Source organism: Engystomops pustulosus, chromosome 1, assembly GCF_040894005.1.
Source record: "Engystomops pustulosus chromosome 1, aEngPut4.maternal, whole genome shotgun sequence".
Lineage (NCBI taxonomy): Eukaryota > Metazoa > Chordata > Amphibia > Anura > Leptodactylidae > Engystomops > Engystomops pustulosus.
Window position 1 is genome coordinate 74,512,827 of NC_092411.1, and position 17,634 is coordinate 74,530,460.

The 17,634-nt window shown below is 39.9% G+C and overlaps 1 protein-coding gene across 23 annotated transcripts in view; it reads right to left on the minus strand.

Moving 5' to 3' along the window:
- RIMBP2 (RIMS binding protein 2) overlaps positions 1–17,634 on the minus strand; it is a 307,061-nt gene that overhangs the window by 162,202 nt on the left and 127,225 nt on the right. For all 23 annotated transcript variants that reach the window (XM_072144379.1, XM_072144382.1, XM_072144378.1 and 20 more), the window contains one exon: positions 10,108–10,248. In XM_072144379.1, coding sequence (XP_072000480.1) covers positions 10,108–10,248 — 141 coding nt within the window. The remainder of the gene's footprint in view (positions 1–10,107; positions 10,249–17,634) is intronic.

The window sequence follows — 17,634 nt, forward strand, 5'->3', positions numbered from 1 at the left end:
ATTGGTCATCTTCTTTGTCAAACTGCAATAATGACATATTTAGAAACAGATGAAAAATACAATGGTTAGTTGAGTGGCCAGCTAATAATGGAGTAGTAAAGACACAAGAGAAGCTTCTGCAAGACCCATGAGCCTTCCACACTGCTCTATTTGCCTCTCTGAGCCTATGAGACCCAGGACTAAAAAGGGACAAGAGGAACCTGACTCCTCTTGAATTAAGAGGTTCCAGGATCACTTCTGCCTCCAGTTCGCAGAGCCGCATAGCATCACCACGTGCTATGGCATCTCCTTCCATCAGCCAGAACCCAGTCTTGCTGCCTGTCTCACCAGCGATGTCTGCTGCCTCAATGTTGCACTCTCCGCCTGCCCCATCTCTCCCGGGGTACCACAATGAGATCTGGAAATGGAAAGAGCCTCAGAGACATTCCGACCTGCCAGGATTTGGAGATTCTCATAAGGCGCAGTGAGGACACTCACAGGAAGGTACTAGAGAAGGTGAGGCACCATGTGGCGCATATCGGACAGAGGGTGGAGACTTTTGAAAAGGCTTCATCAGCCTATATAGATTACCACCTGTTAGTGCTTTGGAAGCATACTGCTAAGCTCCTTGACATACAGGCATACTTGGAATAGGCAGTATAACCTGTATATTAGGAGTCAGTCTAAAAAAATTTCCTCACAGGAATAATATTCTGTGGTCACCAACCTCATTCACAAAATTTCAAGGACCCTCTACTTCATACAGATTAGAGATGGGGATCCTAGGGGATGGGACCCTGCTAGGTACATCATTTGCAGAGTTCACTGTCCTTTCTCCTTTTTTTCTATTTTGCCCCCCCCCCTGGTGTAAACATCTAGTATTGAGGTGTCTGATCTACAAATGTTTGCCTGCTTTCGTTCCTTCTCCCTGGTCAAAGTTCCATTCCCTTTCCCTTCCTTCTTTCATACTTCAGAACAGGAACAATATGTTTAATGAACTATTGCAGGGCCCCATGTTGTCTATTTTCAATGCAATAGCTAAAGGGCAACAGCTCCACCCACAGTCTATCTTGACTCACATTGTTTTATTGCCCAAGGCAGTTAGGGATGCCATGAATTGTGGCAATTTCAGGCCAATTTATATATATTTCTATATTAACATTGACATCCAGCTGTATTCGAAGATGCTAGCCCTGCATATGTGTTATTCCTGACTTAATTCATAAGGAACAGGTGCAATTTTGCAGGTCGGTCTGGGAAAATACCATTGAAACCCATAATACACAGAGCTAGGCTCTCCCGGATATGAAACTTTACCAACTGTCATGGTAACACCAAGCAATGAGTTACTTTTGAAGAGACTCTTATTGCCTCCAAAATCTTTTACTTACCTTGGCGCCTTCCGCAGGAAAGACTTCAAAATGCCCAAGATTAGACCCCAACAAGGCCTTCTTTAACCTTAGGGACAAATGTCTAAGTAAAGAATTATGGCTCTTTATCATAATCCTAGGGCACAGGTTACAGGGATTCTCTTTAATTATTTCCCCATCCGTAATGGGACCCAGCAGGGGTGTCCCTTATCATCACTGTTATACATCCTGGTCATAGAATTATTGTCCTTCAGGATTGATGTGAGAGATTCTACCCACAAAATGTTGGGTCTTGACGATAATCTGTTATTGTGTGTTACAAATCTCAAGACTGTCTTGAATGCAATGGATTGATGTTCATTGCTCTTCATTTTCAAAGCCAATGTATCCAAGTCAGAGCTGCTAGACATACATTTTTCTGATCAGGTGGTTTTTGACTTGTTGGAGTGGTGTAAGGGGTCCATGAAATATATGGTTGTCTCTATACCTGAAGACCTATGGTGGGCTGTGGGTGGTTCTAAAAAAATAATAAACGAGTACTTACTTCCATGGTGCTCCTGGTCTCTCGACCGCGGTCCCTAACTTCTGTGCCCCTGTTAGTTTACAGAGGCACTTCAGCCCCGACACCTGGCAGGGCCGGAAGTTGCCCCAGTTGTGGTGCCATGTCCCTATAAACGGACCACAACATGTGACACTGGGAGCTCTGGAGTAGGCAAGTACTCCATAATCCATATATGGTGGTCATGCCCTATGGTTCAAGTGTTATAGGAGACAATATTTGCTCTCTATAATTGCCTTGCATCATCCTTAACCTCTTGTTTGCCTGATATTGCCCTCCTCTATGTTTCCTGGTGCGTACAAAAAGGGAAAACAGGAACTCTCGTTTTGCTATGGCTGTTATAAGGAAGATACCTAAGATTGTGGAAATCAGATTCTGCACCAACCAGTGTGGATGGCTAGAATGGTAAATATAGTGAGAATGGACAAAATTGTGATTTTAGAGGAAGTTAGGTGCTAGATGCTGTATATGTTCCACCCGAGATGGTTTTCGTGGACATCCTTTAGAGACTTTCTAGAGTTTTTCTGCCTGGGTCTCTAGTTAATAGTTTACAAGTATATTTTAGGACACTATTTTTCTCCCTCCCTCACCTCCTCATGATATGTGTGTCTATAAGGGAGCGTTATCAGAAGTAATAGCAGAACTGTGATAACGGAGAACAAAACTGTTCTAGTGGCCCATGGCAACTAATCAGGACTTGGCTTTCTTTTCCCCCCGGCTCTTTATAAAATTATTGCTGAGCTCTGATTGGTTGCCATCGATAACTAGAATAGTAATCAAAATCCATCATGATAAACCAGGGACACTTACCCTTGGATCCAGGCACTGCAATCTTCTTATATGTCTTATCCAGGCCTCCATTGCCTTCTAAAATAAACTTTTAGAATTATGCTAATGAGTGTCAGGGGGTGTCAGGAGTTTCCAGAGCCCCTCAGTTATATATTTTCCCTTGTTGTTAGAATGAGTTGAGCAGGTCTCCCCTGCCCCTGCACTTCCTGATCCTGCTAGATTACACAGGCAGAGAGAGGAGGGAACTAGCAGAGGGAGGGGGAGTCTACTCATTGGAAAAACCTCTGATACTACAGCACTGAATTGCTGAAGGCATCTGGAAACTTCCAGAGGAGCCCCTCAGACTCATTAGCCTAATTTAAAAAATAACTTTATCTTACAAGGAACGAGGCCATGGATAACAAATATAAGAAGGTTACTGCAGTTACGGTGCCTGGATCGATGAGTAAGTGTCCCTGGTTTATCTTGCTTGATTTTGATGGTGGATTTCCTTGAAAGGCCCTTTCTAGAATTCCCTTTTCCTGGAAAATCTCATCCATTTACCTATAGAAAATCTCCCACCAAATCAGGCAAATATGACCCTTCTAACCTCATTTTTACATGAGATAAGGCAGGTTTAGTGATTGTAGGGAGGGGTTGTGGCACTTCAGAAGTGCCTATATTTGGGTCTACAGAACCTAGTAACATACTTTTTGTGTCATATTAAAGATATGAAAATTGCTTCAAGCTTATGGTTCTGTGAGTTAGACAACTGGACATACAGGCAGTTAAAATATAGGCAGGAAGTGGAAAAGACTAGTTCTAGGTACTATAGAATAGAAGATAGGGGATTTTGAAGTGAAACTACCCCTGCAACTACTAGAATTGACTCATCTCATGTGGAAATTTGGTGAGAAAAGTTATATTTGCCTGACTTATGGGGAGACTTTTTACATAAAAGACGGAATTCTACAAAGAACATTTGATACCCTGCCTGAGGGTGTTAGTACTTTATTGATAATACATGGTGACAGGTCCTCTTTAAGGAGTGTTTTTATCTCTATTTCTATCAAGCACATACTAGATATATATTTAGCCTCTTAAATACAAGTTTCATAGTAGGTCTATGATTCATCACCAGCCATAATACTAAAAGCTTTGCCTTTTAAAGAATGCACATGTAAATACAAGCACGCAGAGATGTGAAATGTCTCATAATCTCTGATTCTGCAGACTATATTAACCTTATTGCTCATTTGTATCTAATTGATGGCGAGAAAAAGGATGTAAAGAAAGCTGCTCATATTATATGGAATCAGCATCACACAAACAACATGCAATTATTCCTAGGCACAAGAAGGTCCAGAAATATAAATGGCCTGACATAGACCATTACTGCTCTCTTATTGAATGTTTTTGGTCTTTTGATTAAATGATATTTTAAACATATTTTTTATACATAAAAAAATCACAAGCGGGGCCTTGTGTAGCAGGGGTTTAGGGTGCAAAATAACTCTATGATAAGCCCATTCAAGCCCTGGCTTGACAGAAGCCCTTGTACTCATTAAAGGAAACCTGTCACCACGCTAACCCCCCCAAGTCTACAAACAATACCTTCTTCTGTAATATGTACTTCCCCTATTATTTTCTATGATGTAGTCATGCAGTCAGGTAAGTCCACCTTCTGCAGTTAGGTAACCCCACCTTTTGCAGTCAGTCTGCTTTGCCCACTCCAGGCATCTACCTCCTAATAGATAGATCTTTGGCTATCTGGAGATCTAGGAGGCAGGGCTGGGATGCTATATTCCTTGAGTGGGCAGAGCAAACTAACTACAGGAGGCGGGGTTACCTGACTGCATCATACTCACCCCTGATTCTACTGGTGGATCTTTAGCCAGAGCACAAAATTATACAAGACAACCAAGTTGGTGGTGCTTTTGACATTTTTTGAATACAGTATAAAATCAAACCTTTAAATCTTTTCAGTATAGGAGATCAGAAATCTTAAAATCTCTGTTGTGTCAATAGCTGAAGAGCATCCTGTGTTGTACCATTATGTGGTATATTTAAATTGTTTAATATTTTCTTTTATTTATTTATTTTACATCTTTTGTTGCAAACCCAAAATTTGTATGTGCATTACAAAATAGAAAAGAAAACCTACTGCTAACTTTACAACGTTTGTGGGAGTTGATCATTACTGGACTTGAGGTCTGATTTGCCGAAAATTGCACTTACTTAAATTAGCCAAGTTTATTAGAAATGTGCAAAACTTAGTACTTATTTGAATCCGTCCGGTGATGTGAGGATCCGACTTGCTGGGTCTCCACAGATCAGGAGAATAGGACCCGTAGCTATCCAAAGCACAGAACTCGGTTATCTCTAGAACTTGCATAGAATTGAATGGACTGGCCGGGAGCATGCTTGTCATGCCCCTCCACCTGTTAGTGAGGAGAAGACTCTTTTTCTGGATCGCTGGAGGTCCCACTCTTGTGATCAGTGGGGTGCCACAGTAGTCAGAACCTCACCAATCACCTTGTTATCCCTTCTCTCTGTTTTAATGGACAATTATTGAAATAATTTGTGTGAATTTTAAAGGGCATCTACCACCAGGATAAGGGAGTGTATGCAAATGAGCCTGAACCTCTCAGGCTCATTTGAATACAGTCTTTCATCGTGGTGGTAGATGTCCTTTAAAATGTTTCAGCTGATAAAACTTTCCATAAACATCTACTTACCTACCCCCTCTTGGGGGTAAAAAGTCTGCCAAAAGCCTGCAAATTACCTGTTTTGATGAAATTTAAGGCCAGCATTCTGGAGTGATGGCTTCCTAAATTTCTCCCACTTTTTTTTTTTATTTAATTATTTTATTATTTCAGATTTATTATTTCCATATTGTTTGAAAATTGAGGAAACTTTTCTGATGTTATTTTGAAATGTCCATCTTTAAAGCCCTTAAATAGCCTTCAACATTGTCTAAAGAAATCTCAATATAAAATTGCTAGTGTTCTAATATAATTCATTAATGCTGGGCTTATATTAAGTATTGCCAGTAAGCTCCGGCTATATTTTGTATGATTTAAACTCTCTCATTGTTAGGGTTAAGCTTTTTAATACAGACTAATACAGCCAGTCCCGATGTGCTCTCACTGGCATAATTACTATAAGATGTACATTTAGGACATAATTGATATAAGGACTTAAGGACACCCGACTTACAGACAACCCATAGTTACAGACAGACCCCTGTGACCTCTGGTGAAGCTTTCTGAATTTTACTATAGTCCCAGGCTGCAATGATCAGCTGTAAGGTGTCTGTAATGAAGCTTCATTGATAATCCTTGGTCCAATTACAGCAAAAAATGTTTAAACTCCAATTGTCACTGGGGCCAAAATTTTTTTTGTCTGGATCTACAATTATAAAATATACATTTTCGACTTACATACAAATTCAACTTAAGAACAAACCTTCGGACCCCACAGCTTGTACGTAACCCGGGGACAGCCTGTACTAATATAATATAGTTACTATTATACATAGATTATATTTTTAATAATACTTGCATATAATTTACTATAAAATTCCTATAAATAAAATTAGATTTTCTATTGTTCTAATAATGGAATACAAGTATATACCCAAAAAGTTTCTACCAGTGATAATAGTTGTCTCCCAGTTTGTAGGCAACCTGCCAGTATTATCACATGGTTCTTGTATCTTAAACATGTTTCTATCTTATCATTTCAACACAGTTATTTAAATCCTTTGCAAACAACAAGATCTACAGAATCCACCGATATATTAATTTACAGTAAACACTCCATTCACCATATAATTCCCTTCAAATAACATAATTAATTTATTTTGCATTTGATAACTTAACCCCTTAACGACTAGGCCTTTTTTAGTTTTTTTCACTTCCATTCTTCACTCCCCACCTGCAAAAATCTATAACTTTTTTATTTTTCCACATAGCTCTGTTGCAGTGAAAATGGTGAAAAAACACATTTGCGCCGTTTTCTTGTGGGCTTGGATTTTACAGCTTTCACTGTGTGCCCCAAATGACATGTCTACTTTATTCTTTGGGTTGCTACGATTACATGGATACCAAATTTGTATAGGTTTTATAATGTTTTCATACATTTAAAAAAATTAAAACCTCCTGTACAAAAAATTTTTCTTTGATTTTGCCATTTTCTGGCGGCAATAACTTTTTCATACTTTGGTGTACGGAGCTGTGGGTTGTGTCATTTTTTGCGACTTTTGATGGCATTTTCATTGCTATCATTTTTAGGACTGTGTGACCCGACCTTTTGATCAGTTTTTATAAATTTTTTTATATTTTCCAAAATGGAAAAAAAATATAATTTTTGACTTTGGACGCTATTTTCCGTTTTTACTGTTTAATAATATTAATATCAGTTCTAGGGAAAGGGGGGTGATCTGAATTTTTAGGTTTTTTTATTATAATTTTTTTTTTTTAAACTTTTTTTTACTTTTACTATTTTTCAGACTCCCTAGGGTACTTTAACCCTAGGTTGTCTGATCGATCCTACCATATACTGCCATACTGCAATATGACAGTATATGGGGATTTTACTCCTCATTCATTACAATGTGCTGAAACGAGATAGCTTCGGGCCTTCGTGAGACCTGAAGCTGTCATGGCAACGGATCACTGCTCCCCGTGACGTCATCTTTTTGAAGCCTCCGGCAGCATTGCCGGTGGCGATCACCGTGAAAGCACCCGCAAATCCGGGTGTTACCGGTAAGCCTTTGCTACAATATGCGAGCCCTCTCCATGCACCGTCGGGAAGGGGTTAATTGTGATAATGTAATACCTGCCACTATATCTGTGTATCTGTAATATCTGCCACAAGGATCTCCAGTGTCAATAAATCTGATGCAAATATTATTTTATTGTTTCTTGTGTTTTGGTATTGAAGGAGGTAATCCCCCAGTATTATTATGTTTTTTTGTTTTTTTTTAAATCTTCTTTATTAAAGTCAGCATGAATATACAGATTATCTTACGCTTTGCATATACGCAGATATGCTCTTATCCATACAGACTCTATTTTCCATTTTTATGTATCTGTTGTACAAATGGAGTAACATACATTTATTTTATGAATCTCTTTTTAATCAACGTAAACCCGGGGAATTAACTTTTAACAACAAACAGCAAACCATTTGCAGGTAAATCTGTATTTCCAAAAATAAATTTTCCTCTCATCTTACATGTTTTTATTAGATTTAAAAAATGTAAATGTTTGGTACAAAAAAGTTCTTCATTTTGACCTATTCTGAGGCCAACTTTTTCTTACTTCAATGTACAGAGCTTATTGCTACCATTATGGGGACTGTACAAACTTTTGATCACCTTTTATTGAAATTTTTCTGTTTTAAAAAATGGCAAATGCCAGGAGAGATAGGAGGAATATGGGAGATATGGAAACATGCGTTTTTCAATTTGAAATAGATGCATGACAGGGCAGTTTCCCAAGGGTGGGGGCAAAACCACTTCTCACTGACAATTCCCATGGGACATTGCTCTGCAGAGAGAAAGGTAAACTTTCATCTAACTTTTCTTTTTATCATAGGCCAGTTTTATTATAAAAACACTTTGGCAATGTGCACACTTTTCTCTATGGGGACATGGGGGAGATCTGACGACAGGTTCCCTTTAAATGGTTAACAACCTCAATCGATGCCAGCACCAATCGCGGGTGTTAGCAGTGCATAATACAGCAAACACCCGAGAGGTATGAAGAGGGCTCAACCCTTGAGCTTGTTCATACACTCGCTGCTGCACCTTGATGTTGGGGAACATCATGGTATAGCAAGGGGTTATATATAGTAAAAAACACAGCAGCATGATAATAAGATTCCCTACTGTCAGTTGTGCGGTGCCAGGCTGTCGTCTCCAGTCCAGGGCCAGCCAAAGTACAGAGGGTATTCTAGTTAGCATAATGCGTGTTGAGTCTTACAGTAATTATTAGGAACAGTAGTGGTTAGAAGAAAGTTCAAAACTGACAGACCTGATCTGGGCCTTAATGACCAACCATTTTTGTAATTTAGCTACAATTGTAATTTTCCAGATCCATAGGGGGCCTTAGAAAATACATATCTGTCCTTGGATACGACCACCACCACTCTCTGGCATCGCTTAACCACACGTGCACTATTGAGGCGCCCAATATGGTTTGGTCTCTATTTTGTCTCTACAACATAGGGAGACCCAACCAGGTCGAAACAGTGCTGTCTATAGTTGTGAGTCTGTTCCTTCTTAAATAGATATACTGGTTTTAATCCCGCATCATGTCATTAGGCTTCCTGAAAGTCATGCTTGATGTCAACGGAGCAACCTTACAAGGTAGCTCAAAGAGGCATGGTTTTCCTTTGCATATTTTCTCAAAATCCCCCTAATGGAGTATCTATGGCTATAAGACTCAACACGCCTACAGGGAAGCCTTAACTGGCAGTCTCCGTAAGGAGATCTCTTACTTTCCTTATTTATGTCCTGAGCAGATTAATGTAGGAATAATAACAATGCTCAGGTGTAGAGTGGCAGATTCTATGTCTGAATGTATGTAGGTGTCATGGTAATGTAAATGAGATGAGTCATTTGTAACTTCACCTTTGTACCTTAAGACAAGGCTGATGAAGGATATGACACTGATCAAGAGTCTTTAGGATCCATTTTTTATAAAACTATGATTATAAAACAGAAGGAAAAACTAAAGCTACACTTTGGTTGTTAAATTGCAATGTGGCTATAATAGCTGGTGCTTACAAACACAATATTGCAAAAAGCCATATCTTGTGGTGATTGCAAAATTTACAAATTTAGCCTCATTTACCAAAAGAGTGCACCATGTGGAAAACATTTTCTTTATCACCGATGCCCTTGTACAAGATAGTCCATGAATACTTGATTGGTTGGATCTATGTGATCTTTCAAAGGAATATATAATATTTTTTTATCATCTGTGTTTAGTCACTGATTGTGGATTTTATTTCTTCCACTTTCTATTCATAATTGTAGGGGTTGCCATCTTGCCCAAGCACAGCTTTTATGGATACGCTTTACAGCCATAGGCAGCAATAGCAAGGAGCTGACTAATTGCCTACGTCAATGCCATTTTCTGGTGGAGACTTTAGTAAAGTCGACAGGCTGGGGTGTTTAAACCCCCAACCGTCCTGCTTCCCCCACCGGTTTTGCTCGACACCTGTCCCACCCAAAGTGGCGTGAGTAAAAATATGGGAATCTGCTGCAACAATGATTTTTACAAGTTTTGTCCAACAGAAAAATGGTGGACAAGGATAAGTTAATCACCCCCAGTGGTTCAGATGTACATGTCACTAGGTAACAAACACCAGGATCATTAAATAAACTGGATAACTAAAGCAGTTTAATAAGAAACTTACTAGAAAGCTCCACTGCACATTTTCTGGAGATACTGAAGTGACATCAGACCTAAATGAGCGGGTTTTCTCCTCTAGGAGATGGATCTGGTTGTATGTTCTGTGTTGCACGGATGGTGGTAGGCACTGGAGATCATTTCTCAACTGCGGGGAAAAAAAAAAGAAATAGAGATGTAATAGGAAAAACAAATTTCTATGTGAAGAACACTGAAAATGGCTCAAATACTAACCTACACGACCACCTATTTCACTTCCAATGCAGAAGAAGTTCTAGAAGGCATATCAGGGTAATAAACTTAGTGTAGGTATCCTAAATTTATGTGGCTTTCCCATCTTTGACACAAATGGTATTCACACAGCAACTATAACCATCAACTAGATTTCTAATCCTTTGGAGACAGAAACGCCCAACTGAGAGAATGGGGACAAACTAACTTTTTTGCATTTAGCATTTTGATGCACTTTGCTACACAATGCAGAGAATCATCAACTGCAAATTCATTACAAGCATGCTGTCCTGTAATTGAGCCGTAGGGTGCAGGTTTTGTAAGAGATATCCGGTCATTGCTTCTAATTAGGGTTCCATAGGCAATTCTTTTTTAAGAGGTAAACTGCTGAGGTGTGGTTTTGATCTGACCGCTTCACTGAATAATTGAATAACGATTAATATTTCAAGATAAAAATCATCAATTAGCGAAACAGATAAAATGCAGCTAAAACTGTTCATGGATACTGTGTAAATGTGAGCATATCCTGCCAAGCACAATTTGTTGTACTCAAAATAATTTTTTAATTGTATCCAGAAGTAACCCTGTAGATCATTCTTGATCTCCTTCTAGCTGGCTCCCTTGGCACATCTTACTACCTTTTTCCTGGCTAACACGGTACTTCTAAAATTTTTTCAATCAGCATGTAATGCCCCAACCTTTCACCAGTGACCCCTCCCCCAACAAACCACACTCCGTAGCTTTCATGGAGGTGAGTGGAGCTCCAGCATACAGTGAAACTGCCCCACTACTGATGCTGACACTGCTAACACAGTTCCCCTCAGTTACGAGCAGGGGCAGACTGGGAAATTAAAGTGGCGCCGGAAAAAACTGTAAAATTGGGCAAAGGTCAAAACACGTAGGCGTGACCATGTGACGTGGATGGAATGACTAAACATGTCACATCAACATGTACAGGAATATAGCTTCTTTTTTAAAAGAACACAACTTAATACTGACTTATGTATACAAAAAAACTACTACAATACCTTCTCCGATAAACAAGAAAGTAACTACTATAATGCTGCCCCTAAGTAAAATATATTATAATACTGCATTTTATGCACAAGAATATAACTACTATAATCCACAAACAATGAGAACCAACATCCACCGATTCCCAATTCCTCCAGGTGTATCAATTAGGGTTGGTGCAAAGGAAGTGTCCACTGGTTTTGGAACTCTATAGTAAAAATTTTGCGAGTAACGTCATCCAGCAGCATTCTTCATAAAAAAAGAACTTTATAAATCCATATAAAAGTTCATGGCGGAGCAGACAGTCGACACGTTTTGAGGGAATACCCTCTTAATCATGGCTTCGATTAAGAGGGTGTTCCCTTGAAACGCGTCACCTGACGGCTCAGTCATTGACTTTTATATGAGTTAATTAATGAAGAATAGAGGATGACATTAGAAAGTTATAACTACTATAATACTTCACCCTATGTACAAGAATATAACTGCTATAATACTGCCCTTATGTACAAGAATATAACTACTATAATACTGCCCCCTATGTACAGGAATATAACTACTATAATACCTCATCCTGTGTACAAGAATATAACTACTATTACTACTACTATTATGCCATATAACACCGCCAGCCAGTCCCCTGTATATAGCCTGCCAGTCCCCCCAGTACATAACCAGCCAGTCCCCCAGTAAATAGCAAGCTAGTCCCCCCAGTACATAGCCATCCAGTCCCCCAGTGCATAGCCTGCCAGTCCCCCCAATACATAGCCAGCCAGTCCTCCCAGTACATAGCCAGCCAGTCCTCCCAGTACATAGTCAGTCAGTCCTCCCAGTACATATCCAGCCAGTCCTCCCAGTACATAGCCAACCAGTCCCCCAACAAAACAGATAGCCAGTCCCCCGTATATAGCCAGCCAGTCACCCCAGAACACAGCCAGTGACCCCAGTATACAGCCAGCCACCCCCAGTATACAGCCAGCCAGTCCCCAGTTTATAGCCAGCCAGTCCCCAGTTTATAGCCAGCCAGTCCCTGTATATAGCCAATCTCCAGTATGTAGCCAAAAGCCCCCAAATAACCAGCCATCCCCCCAGTATGTAGCCAGCCCCTGTATATAGCCTGCCAGACCCTGTATACAGCCAACCAGTTCCCCTAGTATACAGACAACCAGTCCCCCTAGTATACAGCCAGCCAGTTACCCAAGTATACAGCCAGCCAGTCCCCCAAGCATACAGCCAGTCCCCCAAGCATACAGCCAGTCCCCCAAGCATACAGCCAGTCCCCCAAGTATACCGGCAGCCTGCCAACCTCTGTATATAGCTACCCATCTGACTATAGCTTGACTGCATCAAGTAGGAAAGGTGAAAACATAGTTTATTTATTTTAGAACGGCACCACCAGCCCCAGGCCAGTTAGCCCACCCAGATTTCTCCCGCTTACATGGCCACTCCGCCCCTGGTAATGAGGGAAGGGGAATGAGGGACATATCTGTGTTTGTGACTCCCTGATAATAAATTGTGAGGTAGGGAGGGCTGAGGGACTTGAGAGACAGTAACTGTGTGACTCTTCATTCCTTGGGTGATCTGCCCTTGTATCTGCTACATCTATTCCCATTTGATTGCGGTCACTAACAGAATCAACTTGGAGATCTGCATGGTGTTAACAAAGTCAATGAAGGCAGGATCTGGTCCATACAGCTCTTTTTATTTACTATTTTCAATACCAGAGTTTTAAGAAACTGAACCCATTTAGATCAAAATATTTATTTTTGTGGAGTTGAAGCACAGATCTCTTTTATGGACGTTTATTTTGGCACCAGTTGTGTTTTATGGAGGGTTAAACTTCTAGAACAGTTTTAAATATTTCCTTGTAAACTGTATATTTCTATAAAGACCACCAAGCTCTTGTCACAAAATAGAGTCCATAAATCTCATATGTTATGCTTTAACAGCCAATAAAACATTGTGACATACATATATTTACTGTGTTGTTATTGTATGCCATTTACGTCAAATGTTTACTGCAACTTTGCTCAGGCAAAAGACTGGTTACCTTCACTAAGACCTGTGATGGTGTCTTTTATTTATTCATAACCCGTGCCTGGAGCAGGTTGGCTGCTTAATATTATCTCAACATGTTACTAAATCCCTGGCAATGTGCAGGGGAAAGGGCTGGGCTCAGACACAAAGCTCAGGCATTCGGAATAACACACAGTCTCGCTATCGTTCCATCATCTAGCTGAAATCTTCATTACAGGAAAGTCCTGGACAATGAAGAAACAGCCATTAATAAAATGGAAACCTCTATTAAACCAAGAACAAGAATCCTCTTCATAACATTGATGCTAGGATGCATACTAATGCCCGGTAATAGGACCAGACATTCAGAAATTCTGAAAAACCAGCTGAAATTCAGACTAGCTTGCAGGTACCTATCAGCTTTAACTTTTTCCGATGCTGCCAACCATAATTCGGTTATTTAGGTTGAAGTTTCTGAGAAGGTGTAAAAGGGTTGTATACCCCTTATTTAATACATGATGTAAGATCACTATAATTGCCTCAATATTGCATCTATTGACACTATCTCCACCTAGGACTTATTTATTGTTATAATAATAACCTTCTGGAGCTAAGAGATTAGCCTTCTGGAAAAATGTCAGTGCAACCTCTGAGGGGAAGAAACCTAAAACCTCACTTCATGATGGGCCATACATACATATGGCAAAAAATCTTTTTGGTTTATCCTTTTACTGACTTGATGAGTGTAATGGGCAATCGTAACACTCCATAAATATTGTGCTATTGTATCTGGGACTTGGAATATGAAGGATGGCATAAGGTAAATTTCAATTACATGCACAACTGAAATAAACTATATTTCATTTAGAAGTCATCTAGATGCAAATGAGTATATATAAAAATAAAAATTAGGGAAATCTTTATTTTTCAAAAGCAGACACAGTTAATATGTATTTGGTTCTGGTGCTGTATTTCTATACAGAGCCTACTTCTTGTGCTTAATGGCTAAACTTGTCTGAGATATGTTCTATTGGCTCAATTACCTAGAAGCGTCCCTGTCTAAGAGAACCATCTACTTGGCCACTTTTCCCCAAAAGCTTTGAATGGTTATTCTACATTTTAGAGATGAGCGGACACAAACTTCTCGTTCAGGTGTGCCAAACTGCCAATCAAGCGAATTAACGCACCTAGCTACAAGGGCCAATCAAGGTCATAGCTAATTGCTAAAGGCAGTAATTTGTCGGATTGGCTGTTCGGCAGCCTATCCGCCAATATGTCCAGGTCGTGCGGGGCACACCTTAATGGGAAGTTCGGGTTTAACAATCTCTACTAGGTTTTATAAGCATCATGGCTGTAAAGCTATGGAGTTAGTTTGTCTTTTACAGTACTGCAGGAGGGTGGTTGCAGCCAGTCTAAGGCTGCATTTACATGACTGTAGGGGCCGTATATATATATATGGCCACAAGCCTGCATGCTACACAGGTCCCCCATAGGCCGGCGATGGGTGCACGGAGCAATACGGTGCAGCACACGAGCAATACTGTACCGCTCCGGACACAGGGAAAAGGTAGGACATGTCCTATCTTTCCCTGTGTTATGGTGCCATGCGCCATTCATCACAGTGGAGAGGGTAGGGGTCACCCCTCCTCCTCTCCATCATGGCAAATGTATGCCCGCCAGGCAGTAGCATACATTCATCTGAACGTAGTCTTATAGGAGAACTAGGCACAAAGAAGTGATAAAGAGGCTTAATAGATTTTACATCATTACATTCAAAACTAAAGTAACTTTTAGACGAGATGCAAAAAGAGTCTTGAAGAACAATGTGACAGACGTCATACAGGCCACAGATCATCCCAGGTACCTTAATTACATGATGTTATAAAACTCTGTGACTGCCGGGGATTTTAAAAGCCTGCCTGCGTGATTACCCGCTGTTATCTGAAACAAAATGACCTCCTGTATAACATCTGCCTTAATTCCATATACAACATGACAGGAAGCTCCATTCAGCAGCAGCTGTTACATTTATATTAAGTTTGTTACTTTACTACTAGAAAAGCTGCTTCAACCCAATATTTCCCTTCATCGTTTTAAAGAAAAAGCCCTATTGAAGTCATCTCCATTATGCCGGCTAAATACTTCTTCTTTGCTCACTTCCTAATAATAATCTAGTCATTATGTTTGATGGAGCAATTGTATGTCATCTCCTGAATGTGCACATAATGGATCACATCTGTTCTGATCAGTTATCTTGTTGCCCTCAGACAATTATGAATAAAGTTCTCATAGAAGGCAAAAAGCAGACTGCAAGAATCATATTTCACATTGCAAGTTAACAAAAGGTCAAAAAGCTTGATACTTTGTCACTGATGGCTGGATCTGAAAGCTGAACTGCTATTTAAATATTTATAGGACAGTGTTGTGAGAGCAGCATGCATACTATTAATGCTATCTCTCCGCACTATTTTCAGGGCCTAGATAGAGTGAAGAAACAGACCTAGAACAGGGAGGAAATATGCAAATACATTCGCATGAACACTATCTAGGATGGGATAAGGAAAACTTTGCCTATGCGCCACCACCTAGCGACATGATGTGGGATGATAGCCAAAAAGTATGTCTTTCTAAAAGGTACAGATTCCCAACTGTGGACAGCACAAGCAGGCAAGGCATTTAAAGGGGTTGTCAGAGTTTTGAAAAAAAAAATATATGTGGCCGGGAGTGGGCTGCCTAAAACAATAAAGCTGTACTTACCTTCCGGTGCCCTCCGGTATCCAGCGCTGCTGTCGCTCCGGTCCGGGCGCCATGTAAACAAACATGGCCGCTGGAGCAGCGCTGCATTCAGCTTCCGGCCGCACCCGACAACCTTCCGGCCCCCATACACAATGCTGTGTATAGGGACGAATAGGTGTACCCGGCCGTGGCCGGTCAGAAGCTGAATGCAGCACTGCTCCGGCGGCCATGTTTGTTTACATGGCGCCCGGACCCGGCGCCATGTTTACTAGGTTTGTTTACTAGGCGTTAGTTATATATGTGATATAACTAACGCCTAGTCTGGTCAATCCGGAGACCAGGACTGGGTTATCTGGATAACTGGCAGCTAGAATACTCCGTGCTTTTAGCTTTAAATTTATGTTCGTAACACATTTAACATTGATACCAATAAAGGTTAAGTTTTATTCCTTGGTTATGGTGCCTTAGGGCTAGCTAGCCCCTTTTTGTAAAAAGTTTTCCTTTCCTTCCTAAAAAATGTATATTTGTATAATATTTGTAGAATCCCCATCGGAGCATGCACTTTACATCTCTATATCCCCGCAATGGTGGCCCTTAATAGCAAATTCTCTTTAAGAAGATTTACTTCTTCCCAGGCACAGAACTGACACATTTTAAATGCCAACCAATCTCCATGTAGTATTCCTAATTAAATGGAGGCTATAGTACAAAATTTCATTCAAGGGCCATTTACATTCAGATGAATGGTGTTAGACTGTATCAGGTCCACCAGAAAACACCTGCACAGCCCAACATATTATAAAAGAGCTAATCATGCTTTTAAATTGGTTTAGTCTCATGGGAAATAAAATGTTGGATACCCCAGTTTTAATATTAGGGGATATCTTCTCCAGATGTCATTGAAAAAGGGAGTAATCAATCTTAATACAAAATCAAATCCATTGATCCAAGGTCTCAAGACAATCAGAGTTCATCAGTCTATCTTAAGAATGGCACCAAGATCATTCAAGAAATAGAGAAAGTGCTGCACATGCTCTCAAAGAAGTCTACAACGAAGAATTAAAGCTTATTTGGTATTTTTAGAAGAAAGCTAAAAGAGCAATTTATTTTATAAATACTGTATGGTACAATTGAAATACTCCAATGTGCAGAAAAAATATCTTCCTCTGTCTTTTCAACTATTTACACCATATAATAACAAGACATATTTATTATTTGTATACTCTTGAAGTGAAATATTTGCCATACATTCAGTAAATTGTTGGTGTACTACAATATCTCTATAGCACCCCTGAGGACCTTAGATTGCTTTTTATAACAGGTAACTGTACCATAGAAAGTCCAAGACAATATTAGATTCAATATGTTAGAACTGGATCTTGATGAATGATTTAATTGAAATTGTGCTTTGAGACACATTCACAACCAGGACTCTCCAATCCTGGAGGTGGAGGAGGGGAAACGGCGACAACAGCTTCAAATTCTATTACTTTTAGTTTCAGTTGTGTCTCTCCAAATTATATAATTTGTCTAAATA